Source organism: Xenopus laevis, chromosome 4S, assembly GCF_017654675.1.
Source record: "Xenopus laevis strain J_2021 chromosome 4S, Xenopus_laevis_v10.1, whole genome shotgun sequence".
Lineage (NCBI taxonomy): Eukaryota > Metazoa > Chordata > Amphibia > Anura > Pipidae > Xenopus > Xenopus laevis.
In genome coordinates, this window is record NC_054378.1 from 105310632 (window position 1) to 105325977 (window position 15346).

At 40.3% G+C, this 15346-nt stretch overlaps 1 protein-coding gene across 2 annotated transcripts in view; it reads left to right on the top strand.

Moving 5' to 3' along the window:
• LOC108715820 (caM kinase-like vesicle-associated protein) overlaps positions 1–15346 on the top strand; it is a 49454-nt gene that overhangs the window by 16835 nt on the left and 17273 nt on the right. Inside the window, exons 2-4 of one of the 2 annotated variants that reach the window (XM_041561683.1) lie at positions 10079–10180; positions 10684–10815; positions 11819–11893. In XM_041561683.1, the coding sequence (XP_041417617.1) occupies positions 10086–10180; positions 10684–10815; positions 11819–11893 (302 nt within the window). In that variant the 5' untranslated portion in view covers positions 10079–10085. Of the gene's footprint in view, positions 1–10078; positions 10181–10683; positions 10816–11818; positions 11894–15346 lie in introns of those variants that run through there. The other variant, XM_041561684.1, reaches the window with a different exon arrangement.

The window sequence follows — 15346 nt, forward strand, 5'->3', positions numbered from 1 at the left end:
CTCGTTGGGACCCCATTCTTAAAAAAGGTCCCAATGAGGACTGAAACGTTGGACTATGATATAATAAAAAGTGAATTATTTTTACATGGGTGTGTTAGTTCTTTGATGTTCGTGGATATATATATATATATATATATATATATATATATATATATATATATATATATATATATATATATAATATCATATGATATATATCATATGAGAAGATAACGGATCTTAAAACCATATAGGCTGGTTCTGCTTCTAATAAATATGAATTATATCTTAGTTTGGATACTGTATTATTATTAAACAGGAAGTCGTTTTTAAAAATTTGGATTATTTGGATAAATCTAATGGAAATGTGACTCAAAAGTAAAGCTCTCTGTATCTAAAGCTCTCTGCTCTGAATCTGACAGATGCTGCTGTGCCTGGGCCATACATATGTTCTCTCTGTATAATGAGTCCACAAGCACTATGGCAGCAGGGGTAAAGGATTCAGTGATTCAAAGTTCTATGTAACATTCCAAGGGAGTCTACAGTGTAGTCTATTTAAAGGGTATTCTGTCATGTTGTTTTAATTCTCATGGTGGACCTGGGGTAAAATATAAGCATCTGTGCTACATCCCTGAGGATGGACAATAAATAAACACTTTATTAATTACATGAAAAGAAGGGAGCAGTGATAGTCCTTCGTTCCATTTTATAACGGAACACTTTGCTACCTATCTACGTCTCACTCTCTCTCTCTCTCTCTCTCTCTCTCTCTCTCTCTCTCTCTCTCTCTATCTATCTATCTATCTATTTATCATATATTATCTATCTTTATCTATCATCTATCCATCTATCTATCTATCATCTATCCATCATCTTTCTTTCTTTCTTTCTTTCTTTCTTTCTTTCTTTCTTTCTTTCTTTCTTTCTTTCTTTCTTTCTTTCTTTCTTTCTTTCTTTCTTTCTTTCTTTCTTCTATGTTATCTATGTATCTATCTTTCATTCTCTATCTATCTATCTATCTATCTATCTATCTATCTATCTATCTATCTATCTATCTATCTATCTATCATCTATCTACTATCTATCATCTATTATCTATCATCTATCTATCATCTATCCTCTATCCATCTCTTTCTCTGTCTGTCTGTCTGTATCTATCTGTGTTCTATCTTATCTGTCTATGTATCTATGTGTTTACCTCTCTCTCGCTATCTGTCTCTTTCTTATCACATTTTTCCCATATTTCCAATCTTGCTGGTTTAATTTTATTTTCCAGATAAATATATATATGACACTAAAGGTTGATTTACAAAGCTAGGTGCTAAACTGCCCAAGTGAAGTTACCTGTAGCAACCAATTGGATCTTTGCTTTCTGCATTTTCATAGTGCATATAGTCATAGGATACATAGCCAATTTCAAGACAGCGGGAACACCAGGCACATGTGGCAAGGCGTTCAGGCTATCACCAACTACAGGATGACAACACCAGTCTGTGATGATGATGCCTTCCCTTCCAGATACGTTTAATACATTTTACACCTGGTTCGATAATCAACACAAAGGTGTCGAAGACCATACCCCCACACAACGACCAGGTGCTATGTCTAACCAAGTCTGATGTGTGGAACACTCTCCGCAGAGTCAACCCACGTAAGGCTTCTGGACCAGACAATATCCCTGGAAGAGTGCTCAGAGAATGTGCAGACCAGCTGGCAGATCTTCTCACCAACATCTTCAACATCTCCATGAGCACCACTGTTGTTCCGAGGTGCTTCAAGGAGTCCATCATCATTCCTGTGCCAAAGAAGTCCCACTTAAATGACTATGGTCCTATCGCACTAACATCCTCCATAATGAAGTGCTTTGAGAGGCTGGTCATGAGACACATCAAAGGCCTGCTCTCGCCATCTCTGGATCTAATCGCTCAACGGACGATGCCATCGCCACTACCCTGCACTTGTCACTTAGCCACCTAGACAATAGACACATATGTACGTATGCTGTTCATAGACTTCAGCTCAGCATTCAATACAATCATTCCTCAGCACTTGAGTGTTAAGCTGAGCATGCTGGGCCTGAACATCTCTATCTGCAACTGGATCCTGGACTTCCTGACCAAGAGACCTCAGGTAATCCAAATGGGAAAAAACACCTCCAGTACCATCACACTGAGCACGGGAGCTCCCCAAGGTTGTGTGCTTAGTCCACTGCTGTTGACACTGCTGACTCATGACTGTGTGGTAAGTCATGGATCCAATCACATCATCAAGTTCACTGATGATACAACCGTAGTAGGTCTCATCAGCAAGAACAACGAGTCAGCATATAGACAAGAGGTGAAATGGCTAACAGACTGGTGCAAAGTCAACAATCTGTCTATGAATACAAACAAAGGAAATAGTTGTTGACTTCAGGAGAACACGTGGGGATAATTCTCCACTGTACATTGAAGGATCTCTGGTGGAGCACCAAATTCCTTGGGGTACATCTGGCGGAGAACCTCTCCTGGTCCCTTAACACCAGCTCTATAGTGAAGAAAGCACAGCAGCGTCTCTACTTTCTGCGAAAGCTGAAAAAAGCCCACCTTCCACCACCCATTCTCACTATCTTCTACAGAGGGCCTATTGAAAGCATTTTATGCAGCTGGATCACTACCTGGTATGGAAACTGCTCTGTATCATATCACAAGATCCTGCAGCGGCTGGTGAGGACAGCGGAAAAGATCATTGGGGTCTCGCTTCCTGCCATTATGGATATTTACCACACCCGCTGTCTCCAGAAGGCTACCAGCATTGTCAGGGATAGCACCCACCATGCACATGATCTCTTTACCCTCCTGCCATCCTGTAAAAGATACCGCAGTATTCGAGCGCTGACTTCCAGAATGTGAAACAGTCTATTTCCACAAGCCATCAGGTATCTCAACTCCCAAAGACTGAACTGAATATATTCATATGGAACTGAAATGTCCACTTTGCCCATCATGACCGTGTACTAGAGTTGCTGTATAGCACCGGGGGGTTCTGGAGGAACGTAATTTTGTTTCTATTATGTACTGTATTTACTGTATGTGGCTGAAATGACAATATAATCCACTTGACTTGACTTGACTAGATCTTCTACTATTTATCAGTTTATCAGAGGAAGAAAGCAAACAGAACTGTAAGCTTCACTTGGACAGGGACTGCTAGGAATGGGGTGTAAGCTCTGTAAAGCACTACAGTGGCGTAACTAGTTGTTACTGGGCCCCATAGCAAATTCAATTTAGGGCCCCAAAATATTTATAAGTTGGCCTATTTTACCAAGATATATTAAAATTGCTAATTAATTAGGGTCTCACTGTGCCCCCTACACTCCTGGGCCCCCCTGCAACCGCAGGGTCTGCTTCCTCTATAGTTACGCCCCTGCTTGTACATTTTAAAAAATTTGGGCTAATCATAAATTAATGAGAGGCAGATTCATTGGTTTCCATTAAGTGAATAGTTGCGGTTAAATGCAATCTGCTTTTCTGCATAGTAAAATTTGGTTTCCCCACTAATTGTTACATTAAGTTTAATACATGCATTGATTACTTTGGTATTTAGCTTAGGGGCAATGATATTGATGCTTGGTGACATATAAGATATTAGAAAAATGGGTTGGCTGCTTTACCTAAATTATTCTTATGATTTGTGGCCCATAACAGGGCAGCTTTCTACAGTATAACTGATCAGAGTCCTAATGGCGCCATGTGAGTCAGGCTGCAGTTGGTATAATAAAGGGACATGTAGCCAGACTCTCTCCTACATTATAAACAGTTATTTTGCACATAAAAAAACATTAAAAGTGCACCTCTCTGGAGCAGCAGTTTCATCGGGTACCGAGGGCCACATAAGCAGAGAAATTTTCATTATCACTTAAAATGATTTTAGCTTGAGGAGGGATGAAGAACCATAGAAATGCACAAGTACTTCACCTGACTGGGATACATGCTAGTCCCCTATATAGCAGATTTGTTTTTCACACAATTTCACAACTTCAATGAACCTTGCCCTATAACGCTGACTGAATATACTGCCTTAGGCCAGTGGTCCCCAACCAGTGGCTTGTGAGCAACATGTTGCTCACCAACATATTGGATGTTGCTCCCAGTGGCCTTAAACTAGGTGCTTATTTTTTTAATTCCTGCATTGGAGGCAACTTTTGTTGCATGAAAACCAGATTTATGGGCAAACAGAGCCTCTTGTAGGCTGCCAATCCACATGGGGCTACCAAATAGTCAATTATATCTTATATGTGGCACCCCCAGCAATGTTTTGATGGTTGTGTTGCTCCCCAACTCTTTTTACATTTGAATGTGGCTCAAGAGTAAAAAAGGTTGGGAATCCCTGCTCTAGGTGGCCCTATCCCCCAGTTAAAAACATAGGTTAACTGGCTCCTGATAAATTGACCTTAGTGTGCATTTTTGTTTTTGACTGTGATAGGAAAATTAGTTTGACAACTTCAGTTGAATTAATGTAGGGTTGACAACCTGGCCAATGTTTTTCTGGCCTGGCTGGATAAAATGGTATTTGATGCCAAAGATAATAATAGGAAAGAAAGATAACATACCTAGCAAAGAAAGAATTTTCCCTAGACTGATAAAACATCTTTTTTTACAACTGTAAAAATGTCAGTGCTGTATAAATAAAGAATGAGAATGATCTACACATCTCCACATGCTTCTAGGTTTGCAAGAATAATCCATACCAGTTGTGCATCAGAAACAAGAGAGCATCCCTGCACACACTGGCTTCTTCCACCGCACTTGCCAAAGGTTGAAATGCTCTGAGAATATCCCTTTTCCCAAACGGGATCCTGTTGTTAATTTAGCCATGCATATTTTAAGCCAATATGCCTGTACAAGAAAACGTTGTGTTCCTGCAAGAGCTACGTTACATGCCTAGCTTGTCATGATATGGTTTGTAGCCATACGTTATGTAGCCGTGCTTTAAATAGTTGTTCTGGCAATACCTAGCCTTTTCCATTATGACGACCATCTGGTGCTGTGTTTTAGGGATACAGCATTCAGTCTTGTTCTTACCATGGCGGTTCAATAGAGGAAGGTTGCCATGACAACACTTTCAGGCCCTTCATAACAACTGAGACTACGTCCAAAGCCCCCTTTTCTTCAACTGCACCCACTTATAACACTACCTATCAGTTTGAAAACACAGAAATAACTCTCAGAGCTGAAGCAATATGTCCAGTTCATTATTAATATATTCTGCTTTATTTTACTAGGATCCTATTATAGCATTCATGTACATTGTCATCATCAATTTTATTGTGGAAGTCTAGATACTTATTAGGGATGCACCGATTCCAAAGGTTTTAGCTGAATACTGAATCCTCCTCCATGAGATTTTTTTTTACCCACTTTTTTTATTCAAAAAAATCCGTTGTCGTTGTTGACATTTTACATGAATAAGTAGGAACAACAGCACAATAGTTATAATCGACGAATGAAGCTCACTATGGGACGCCATATTCTTCCCCTCATGTAGGGTGATGAGTTCTCTTGTGCCACTTGTTCATGTATTGTAGGCCATTATGGTCCACTATGAAACAGCCACAACTGGTCATATCATAAACTAAAGGAACAAAGGCATGTTTTGGTTTTGCACGCTTCATCCCCTCCATTAATGAGCCTTATTGAGTAATTTTTAAAGATACAATTGTCTGAAAACTGATGTTGATCTCCTCTGTAACAAAAAAAACAATGATATACTGTGCAGAAGCATTGTAAATAATATGGTTCCTTGAATGGTTGAGAGACTTTTCTACTCTTAACTATTAATTTATTTCCCCTGACTGCAGATGCCAGGGATAATTTCATAGCTCTGATAAGCGGTATGCCTGGCACTCCATAGAATAAAAGTATTTCAGTGTAGCACAATCGTCCATGGAAACAAAGTAATTTCATTATCTTCAGATAATTAATGGAAAGAGCTTCAAAAATTTGGCATAAAGCAAGAGATTTTAAGGCCTTGGAACAGGGTGCCATACCTGTGGCTGCTTATTGAGGGTTGGCTCAATTGAAGCCAAAGAAACCCAAGTCTAGGTCAGCTGCTTTTAGGGGGGTTAATTAGTGTAATTTTTAAATAAATGTGTGTTTTGCAGTGGTTTAAAGGTATGGGTTTGGCACTATTTTCAAATGCAATCTTATCCAATACATGTCACATGAAGCTTGTCATACAGAAGGAACCAGACTGTTATACCTTCAGTTCATGTCTCCAGGCCTTCCTGCAAGGTCTGAAGATATATTTTTTTCCCAGACATCACACTTAGTAATCACTTCCCATACCTGTATTATCTCGCAATTTATTTGCCCATGGGGAATGGCACACACAGTGAATTTCATCCCAGATGTCCTCTTAGGGTCATCAAAACTTACTGACAGCAGCCACTTCCCGTTCCTTCAAATCAGTAAAACTTGCCTACGATTAGTGAAAATATGAACTTCAATTTCATTCAGTAATATCATTCCAATAAAACAAGTGCATTGGATTCAAAAGAGAGATGAGATTACCTTAACAATTGTTAAAATGAGGTCCCAAATAAATTATGCTTTGGTTATGGCTACATTAACTAACCCTTCCCTCTTCAGCCTCCACTCCAATCCCATTCGGAATCCAAAGAATTAGGTTTAGGACTGATGATAAGGGCTTACTCCATTTCCACAAAAAGGAAAGTTGATAAGCATCCTAACGAGGATTATAAAATAAAACAAAACCCATTGGACCTTCAAGATTGACATTGCTGTTCACTGGAATCCTTCTTTCTACCCTAGTCCACAAGCCATTGGCGATATGGAGGATAATGGATTCTAAAGCAGCCTTCCCATAGACATGCAAACATTGTTTGCAATAGAAACAGCCTTTGACATTATTATTATACTCAATTCTCAGAAAAAACGCTATAAATCTGAATCTAAAACTGAGCAGAAAGACCCAAAAGTGGAAAGAGGAGGCCAATATGTCTGGGTACCAGTGAGGTAGTACATATAAATGCAATCTAAATATAAAATGGGGGTGTTATATTCACACACTCTAGTCTAGTGTTTATGTAAAATCTAACTTTGTTCGCACCTTTCTCAGATGCAGAATGTTACTGTTGACTTGTAAATGAGCTATTCTCTTCTTTACATTACATTTATCCAGTCTTCATGCCAGGTCTTCAGCTTTAAAGACCACTACACCATCCACTGGTATCAATCAGCCCGTTAGTACCAATGTATTCCCTTCTCTCTAGAACTCTATTTAGTCCCTATTTCATTGAAATGCTTTTTCTCCCCTTCCCCTTGTCATCAATGAGACCTTTAAAGAGACACTTCCTGTATAAGTAGTGCACAGTTTGTGACCCTTCTTGGAAATTTCTCTAAATTATTTATGGCTTGTTGGAGATGTCCAGAATCAGCACAATTTTCTAGGAAAAAGTGAATCTCTGTAAAGTGCAACTAGTACCTCTTTTCATGCATATTAATGTAATTAACCCTGTGCAGTGCACAGTATAGTAGAGCAGATGTACAAAGTAGGCAGTGAGGAGATCAATGGGAAGGGGGGTTGTTATGTTTAGAGCGGTGGTAAAAAGCCTTGAGAGGGCACCAGTAGTTAAGGCATGTCCCAAAGGATCTTTGAAAGCAGTCACTATCCTTGTTATCGATCTGCATAAAGTGAGCATGGGGCCACGTATGCCAATATTTTTCAAAGCAAAGCTTCATCCACAGCACTGCAATGTGGTGCAATCAAGGAGTGCTCAAAATACTTCATTTTTGTTAGTTCTCTAACTAGGTCAGGCTGAACCTTATCCTATCTGGCTTTCAAGCCTAGGGCAGGCTATGGGAATACTCAAAAGCTCAAGACATAGTTGGTTCTTTGAATATGTAGGCAGGGCCCATTCCATGGTAAAGTGCACTGGTGCCTCAGAGCTGACTTTTCCCCCCCCTCACCAACCCTTTCCCTTTAATGCTATATCACTAAGTGTACTGAATCATTCCCTAAGAACGCTTTTATATCACTGAGGATTTTCAGTGTGCATCTTATTAGCCCATCCTCCTAGCTACTTTGTCATTAAGAATTTATATAATTCTGCTTGTTAGCACTGCTCCGGCACTTTGGTTTAAATCACTGTCCAAGACGTTACATGACTCTTCTTGTTATTAAATCATGCTGCATGATTGTATCAATATGTCTTACCTCTGTGCAGAGCATGGATGGCCCTTCAGCAGTGATAGGGTTAATACGTGGAACTAATTCTAGTGGTGGTGAGGCTCTCCTCCCCGAAGTGCTCCCTTTCCAGGTCAGTGAGTGCAGGCTGTCACTAAGCATTGCTCTGCAGCACTAGGCTCCTGGGGGAATATGTGCATAGTAAAAATCTCAGTGTTGCGACAGACATACAATACATGTAGTTATTCTTGCCTTGCTCTTTCTTCCCACCTTTCCATTTCGAATTTGTTTCTCTCATCTCCTTCCCATCTGCAGACTCGTTTGTCTTTCCCACTGTGACCTATTTCCCTTCTGCATCATTCACCTTTGTTCTTACCTGATCCTCTTTCTCACCCTGTCTCTCTTCATGCTTTTTTCATGCACTTTCTTCTATTCAGAACAATTTAACTAGTTAAAGTCAGATTCTTATAGAGTACAATGTCATACCAGGCAGGCCAGTTATAACTATATCTGCAAAATCTGCCTATTACTTGTAAAGCCTGGTAGGTCTAGAAAAGACAAAGAACTAACCATTGGAACCAAAGACATAAGGTGCTGGAATTTGGAAATAGGTGCTATGATTTTCCATTATGTTGTCTTGTAGAACATTCATCTTTAAGGTAAATAGCTTCTTAAGGCAACACGAGGTTCAAGGCATATACGTTGCAGCAAGAAGAGCATATAGGATACAGAAGTCATTTAGACTTGCCTTAAGAGATATAGAAGAACAAATGCATATTTAACAGCATATGTATTAAAATTGCATTTCTTGGGTGTACAGTATATATAGTATGAGGCTGTGTGTGTTCGAGTTAGAGTTTATTTAAGGCAAATTGTGAAGCAAAAGAATACTGTTTGAGGTTCCTAATATGAAAAGATAAAGAGAATTTGAGGAGCAACAACCGTTATTAAATATTAGCTTAATGGCCATGGCACATTAAAATTCATCTTGGATCACTTTCCAGTCAGTTAAGGCCTGGCTATTAACAACAGAAGGTTGACAGGTCTTGCAGAAAAGGGCACCACTCTGTGAGCAATCAAGGTGACTGTACATACGCAGGTTACAAAGTGGGGTAGCTGACATGGATTCAGGCAGTTGGCAGGTCCAGCTTTTGGTATTGCAAGACTTGCAGCCTTGAGTTACTAAGCGTTACCTTTGCTGCAATCTTACAATGTGCCCTCCCTATTGATGTCAGTGGCAGGACATTCCCTTTTTTGACACCACCAGGAGATTTAAGTTGAGTTAAGAGTAATGGTCTGTACCTCTAAAGCTACCTGAGTCCAGTTTATATGTAAAGAGAACAGTTTTGGTGTACCAACAACCAACTGCTACAATTGCCCTATATGTTAAGGCAGTGATCCCCAACCAGTAGCTCGTGAGCAACATGTTGCTCTCCAACCGATAGAATGTTGCTCCCAGTGGCCTCAAAGCAGGAGCTTATTTTTGAATTCCAGGCTTGGAGGCAAGTTTTAGTTGCATAAAAACCATGTGTACTACCGAACAGATCCTCAAAGTAGGTTGACAATCCACATAGATGCTACTAAATGGCCAATCACAGCACCTATTTGGCACCCCAAGAACATTTTTCATGCTAGTGTTGCTCCGCAACTCCTTTTTCTTCTGAATGTTGCTCACGGGTTCACAAGGTTGGGGATCCCTGTGTTAAGGCCTGACAGAATTGCAACCTCCCAATCCATTTATAACAACTTTTCTTAAATTCCTTCCAATGATTCAGATGTAAAGACCCAATAATCATCATATCCTAAAGTTGATATGGAGCAATTATTGCCCTGATGGAATTTATTTCGAGAGGCCGGTGGCAAGGGTTATAAGTCTCTAACACATCTGGCACCACTTCTTCTTCTCTTGCAGGCAGGCAATGCCGTTTGGATGTGTGACTTTAGGTGACAAGAAGGATTACAATCATCCCACAGAAGTGAGTGACAGATATGACCTCGGGCAGCTTATTAAAACGTGAGTATGGGAAGCAGTGAGAGCAGGGATGGCACTGTGAAAATACATGTGCAGGAAAGCAACTGCACTGCCCCTCTTATTGGAACAGACAAGGTGCAACATGGCCAATATTATATAGGATGGACGTCACTGGTGATAGTGCCAATCATTTCCTAAAGGTCCAGGTCCTGGTAATAGTGCCAGTTAAAACCTATAATGTAGTCCTTGGAGGTAGGAGAATACTCTAATGATAGTTATACTCTAGCACTACATATCATGGTGATACAATTTCTTACTCTACAACTGTCTGCAGTCCATGATGCCCTTGCCAGTCATACTCCAACACTGCAGGGTGGTACTGCCTGTTATATTCTAATATAGTAGGTGACCATGGTAGGTCCAACCATGTCTCTGCCAGCCCTAGTGATACTACCCGTCATACTGCAACACCTGGTGGTATATATTTCTTTCCAAGCTAATATTTCACAGCAAAGGCAATACAAACCTATTTTCCTTACCTCCAGGGAGGAATTCTGTGAAGTTTTTCGAGCCAAAGAAAAGTCTTCAGGAAAGCTTTACACCTGTAAGCGGTTTCTGAAGAGAGATGGGCGCAAAGTACGGAAAGCGGCTAAGAATGAGATCAACATCCTAAAAATGTAAGTGCCCTTCCCCAAGAACAAATACACACATATATATATATATATATATATATATATATATATATATATATATATATATATATAAATATATAGAATTGTTGAAAAGACCGCACTCCATTTGTGAAAAAAAATCGAATTTTCTTTATTGTTAACATATATCCGACGTTTCGGGTCCAAATTGGGGCCTTTTTCAATATATATAAAAATACTGATTTTAATAGAGCAATAGACATCATAGTGATCTGCCTCTTTATTCCTTGAGGAAGATCACTATGATGTGATCAAAACGTTGGAATTTCTTTTGCTTGTCTATTAAAAATTATTTTGTAAACATTTTACCTGCACCCTGGCATGCTTTGTTTTTGTTGGGTGAGTGCTCCTCCATGTTCTATATATTAAAAAAAAATTATATATATTTGTATATGTAATTCTTATAGAGGGACCCGCACTCCAAAATCTTGTGTTATAGAATCTTTATTGATTCATCACTTGTGCATCCAACATTCAACATCCAACAATCCTTGACAAAGGCCCCAACAAGGCCCTAAACGTTGGATGCACGAGTGATGAATCATACAACTGCAATGAATCTGCCAAAACAGTCCCAGGAAGAGGACATCACAGGGGGCAAGCAGCTTACTCTAAAGTGGGCATGGTATAGGGGCAGACTAGATGCTAAGTTGTCCGGGTAGATTGAGTTTGACCTAAATTTCCCAAATTTTAGTTGCATTTTTAAATATGTGGTGTCTATACAAAGGACCTGTAGGTGTCACTTTGCACAAGAGTTATACTGTGTACATAGTACTTTCTAGACTGTTTTAAAGTATTAGAGTTGAAGTGTAATGGCTGCATGAACCTGCTAATAAAGCACTGTTATACTCTACTCATCCTCGGCTACCACAAAACCACTATATAGAGAATGCACAATGAAAACTATCAGTGTTTATGCTGCAATCTAGCCATGTATTGAGCCCTATTAATAACCTGCCTGTGTCCACAGGGTTAAGCATCATAACATTCTGCAACTGGTGGATGTGTTTGAGACACGGAAGGAATACTTTATCTTCATGGAACTGTAAGTAACTGCAACATTTATATGATATTGCTACGATTTACGGTGAAGTTTTTATTAGCCAGGCAGATAATTTGTTGTATGAGTCATAAACATGTAGATTTTCCTGAGGCTAATAGCAGGAATACTCTTCACTTTATAATAAGGCTGTAAACCAAAATGGCAGGAAACGAAAAGTCACATTAAATTGCTTCTAAGATTGCACCAAATGGAATAAGTTGTACCCATTATCTTTGCTTTTATCAAGACATGAACGCATACCCTTAGACTGCATATCTGAATATTGCAGCTTGTCTTTTCTTAAATATATAAATTTTATACATTTAGATTTTAGAGGCAAGATAATGAGCCTTGGTCTTATCACTTATTTCAAGTACTGAAGAGGATGTATATATATTATATGGTGAAAGGTATGTGGACAACTGCCTGTCCTACATCTTTTTTTCTCTTCTAGTGTCATTATCTGCCACCATGTTCTTGGGCAGTCAGGTGGCCCTAGGCTTCTCCATGGAGAGTCCTCATATGCTGTGGGTTCATGATTGTCTAAAGCGAGCATGTCCCCTTGATATTGAAATTATTAGTTCAAGTTTCAGCCACTACATTTTTCCTTTGGGCTTGTTATAAAACAAAAACGAAATACTTCACTTTATCTAATTTAAAGAATAGTTTTATTTGGCTATTATTTAAGGCCACCCCCCCCCCCCCCCGGGATCCTAAAACTCACAGTGCACAAAAAAAACCAAACAAACCATACATGTTAGCCAAAGGCCAAAGTTGTTTCTTTTGCTCCTACAGTTAGAGCTGCAGTATTTCTGGTCAGGTGATCTAAGAGGCAGCACACAGACCATCACAAATGGGAGGCTCAATGTAAAAGATGTAAATGGCCATATTTACTCAAATATATATTCCAGTGTAGTCCCATCTAGGCTAAGCTAGGCCTTGTTCGGCTAGGAAACAAGCAGAGCACCAGTTACAGTCGACCCTCTCCCCACAGGATAGGCCTTTGCTACATGAAAGGGTGAAGGAATGATGTTGTGCAACTACACCTCTGTGTGACTAAATAAAAGAATTGGATTCCAGAAGGTTCTTGAATTAAACAAACAGCAACAGGCTTTTCTTTCTTAAAGCACAAATCAGGGTTTTGATATTCACAATCCTCTGAGCCAATCACATACATGTAAGGTAACAAGCATTTCAGAGCCAGCACTTTGTCACATCCCTGTGGAGATTGCGTACCACATGGATAGATGCACCCTCAGGATCTCTCTACTGTGAACTGGATCCCCACACGCTGGATTGGGGAAATCTCTAAACCTAAATCCCTATTCAACTTTGTGATCCCTACACTACAGATCAGTCTTGCCTGAGGGGAGAGCTACTCCCTTGCTATCCCTCATAGTTGGAGCACATGTTAGCCAAAGGCCAAAGTTGTTTCTTTTGCTCCTACAGTTAGAGCTGCAGTATTTCTGGTCAGGTGATCTAAGAGGCAGCACACAGACCATCACAAATGGGAGGCTCAATGTAAAAGATGTAAATGGCCATATTTACTCAAATATATATTCCAGTGTAGTCCCATCTAGGCTAAGCTAGGCCTTGTTCGGCTAGGAAACAAGCAGAGCACCAGTTACAGTCGACCCTCTCCCCACAGGATAGGCCTTTGCTACATGAAAGGGTGAAGGAATGATGTTGTGCAACTACACCTCTGTGTGACTAAATAAAAGAATTGGATTCCAGAAGGTTCTTGAATTAAACAAACAGCAACAGGCTTTTCTTTCTTAAAGCACAAATCAGGGTTTTGATATTCACAATCCTCTGAGCCAATCACATACATGTAAGGTAACAAGCATTTCAGAGCCAGCACTTTGTCACATCCCTGTGGAGATTGCGTACCACATGGATAGATGCACCCTCAGGATCTCTCTACTGTGAACTGGATCCCCACACGCTGGATTGGGGAAATCTCTAAACCTAAATCCCTATTCAACTTTGTGATCCCTACACTACAGATCAGTCTTGCCTGAGGGGAGAGCTACTCCCTTGCTATCCCTCGTAGTTGGAGCACATGCTGCTCTTGCTCACTAGTTCTATCTGCTTCACTAGAAAGTGCTTTACAGAGAACTACCCTGTCCTGACTACTCCTTATTCACGGGGTCCTTGTATCCCTGACTTCACCAAGGGCCTCACCACCCATGGGGCCTTCCCTGTACTGGAGCCTAAGCTCCAGGCTCCCAGTGATGCCACTCCCTCCTGGAGTGTCAGGAGAAAAAAGAAGCTCCACCCTCTGCCCAGAACTATACTGAAGTGTGTGAAGGAATGATGTTGTGCAACTACACCTCTATGTGACTAAATAAAATAATTGGACTCCAGAAGGTTCTTGAATTAAACAAACAGCAACAGGCTTTTCTCTGTTAAAGCACAAATCATTGTTTTGATATTCACAAACTTTCATAGAAAGTGCTTTACAGAAAACTACCCTGTCCTGACTACTCATCATTCCTGGGGTCATTGTATCCCTGACTTCACCAAGGGCCTCACCACCCATGGGGCCTTCCCTGTACTGGAGCCTAAGCTCCAGGCTCCCAGTGATGCTACTCCCTCCTGGAGTGTCAGGGGAAAGAAGAAGCTCCACCCCCTGCCCAGAACTATGCTGAAGTGTGGCAGGAACTTGTCATCAGTCTCTGGGCCAATCATACATACACTGTACGCATTATGCTAATAAGCAAAAGTAGATACATGGGCTTTTGTCCAGCAACCAGAGAACAAGGACATGTAGGCATTAAGGGACATGTTTACTAACATTGGAGATAAATATCTGAAGAGATTTCTGGAGATGTTTCCAATAGCAACCAATCAGATCTTTGCTTTTGTTTTCTAAGTTATAGGTGGCTGTTTAAATCTAACTGCTGATTGGTTGCCATGGGCAACATCTCCAGAAATCTCTCTAGATATTAATCTCCAATTTTAGTAAGCATACCCCTAACCATAGGGGAGGGTTAACCCTATGGGTCCCTACATCAGTTTGGTAATGATCCTGGGGCTGCTGCCGCCCGAGGCGATGGCGTCCCCCTCTCCAAATGTACAATTTAAACTGGTCAAATGGGTCTGCAATGTGCTAGTGCAATGAGCATAATAGCTCTCTCTGTACTAGCAGAGCCAAATTTCTGTGTTAAAACCTGTAAATGTGTCTCTTAAAGTTACAAGAGGTGGCCTTTTACTGCCCCTTTGTAACTGGCCACTCGCTGCTGCCTGAGGCAAGGCTCGCATCGATATGATATAAAATATCTGTTGCTTAAGTATTCATTATGAGGAGATAGTTTTCCCTTTAAATGGGGGTGCAGAATAAAATATTAAAAGGGAAGAAATTTGAAGAAGAAGGAGTGAAGAATGTGGTTACAGAGTTAGAAGGGAAGGATGGGATTGGTGAGTAGATGGGAAGACAGAGAGATGCCATACAAT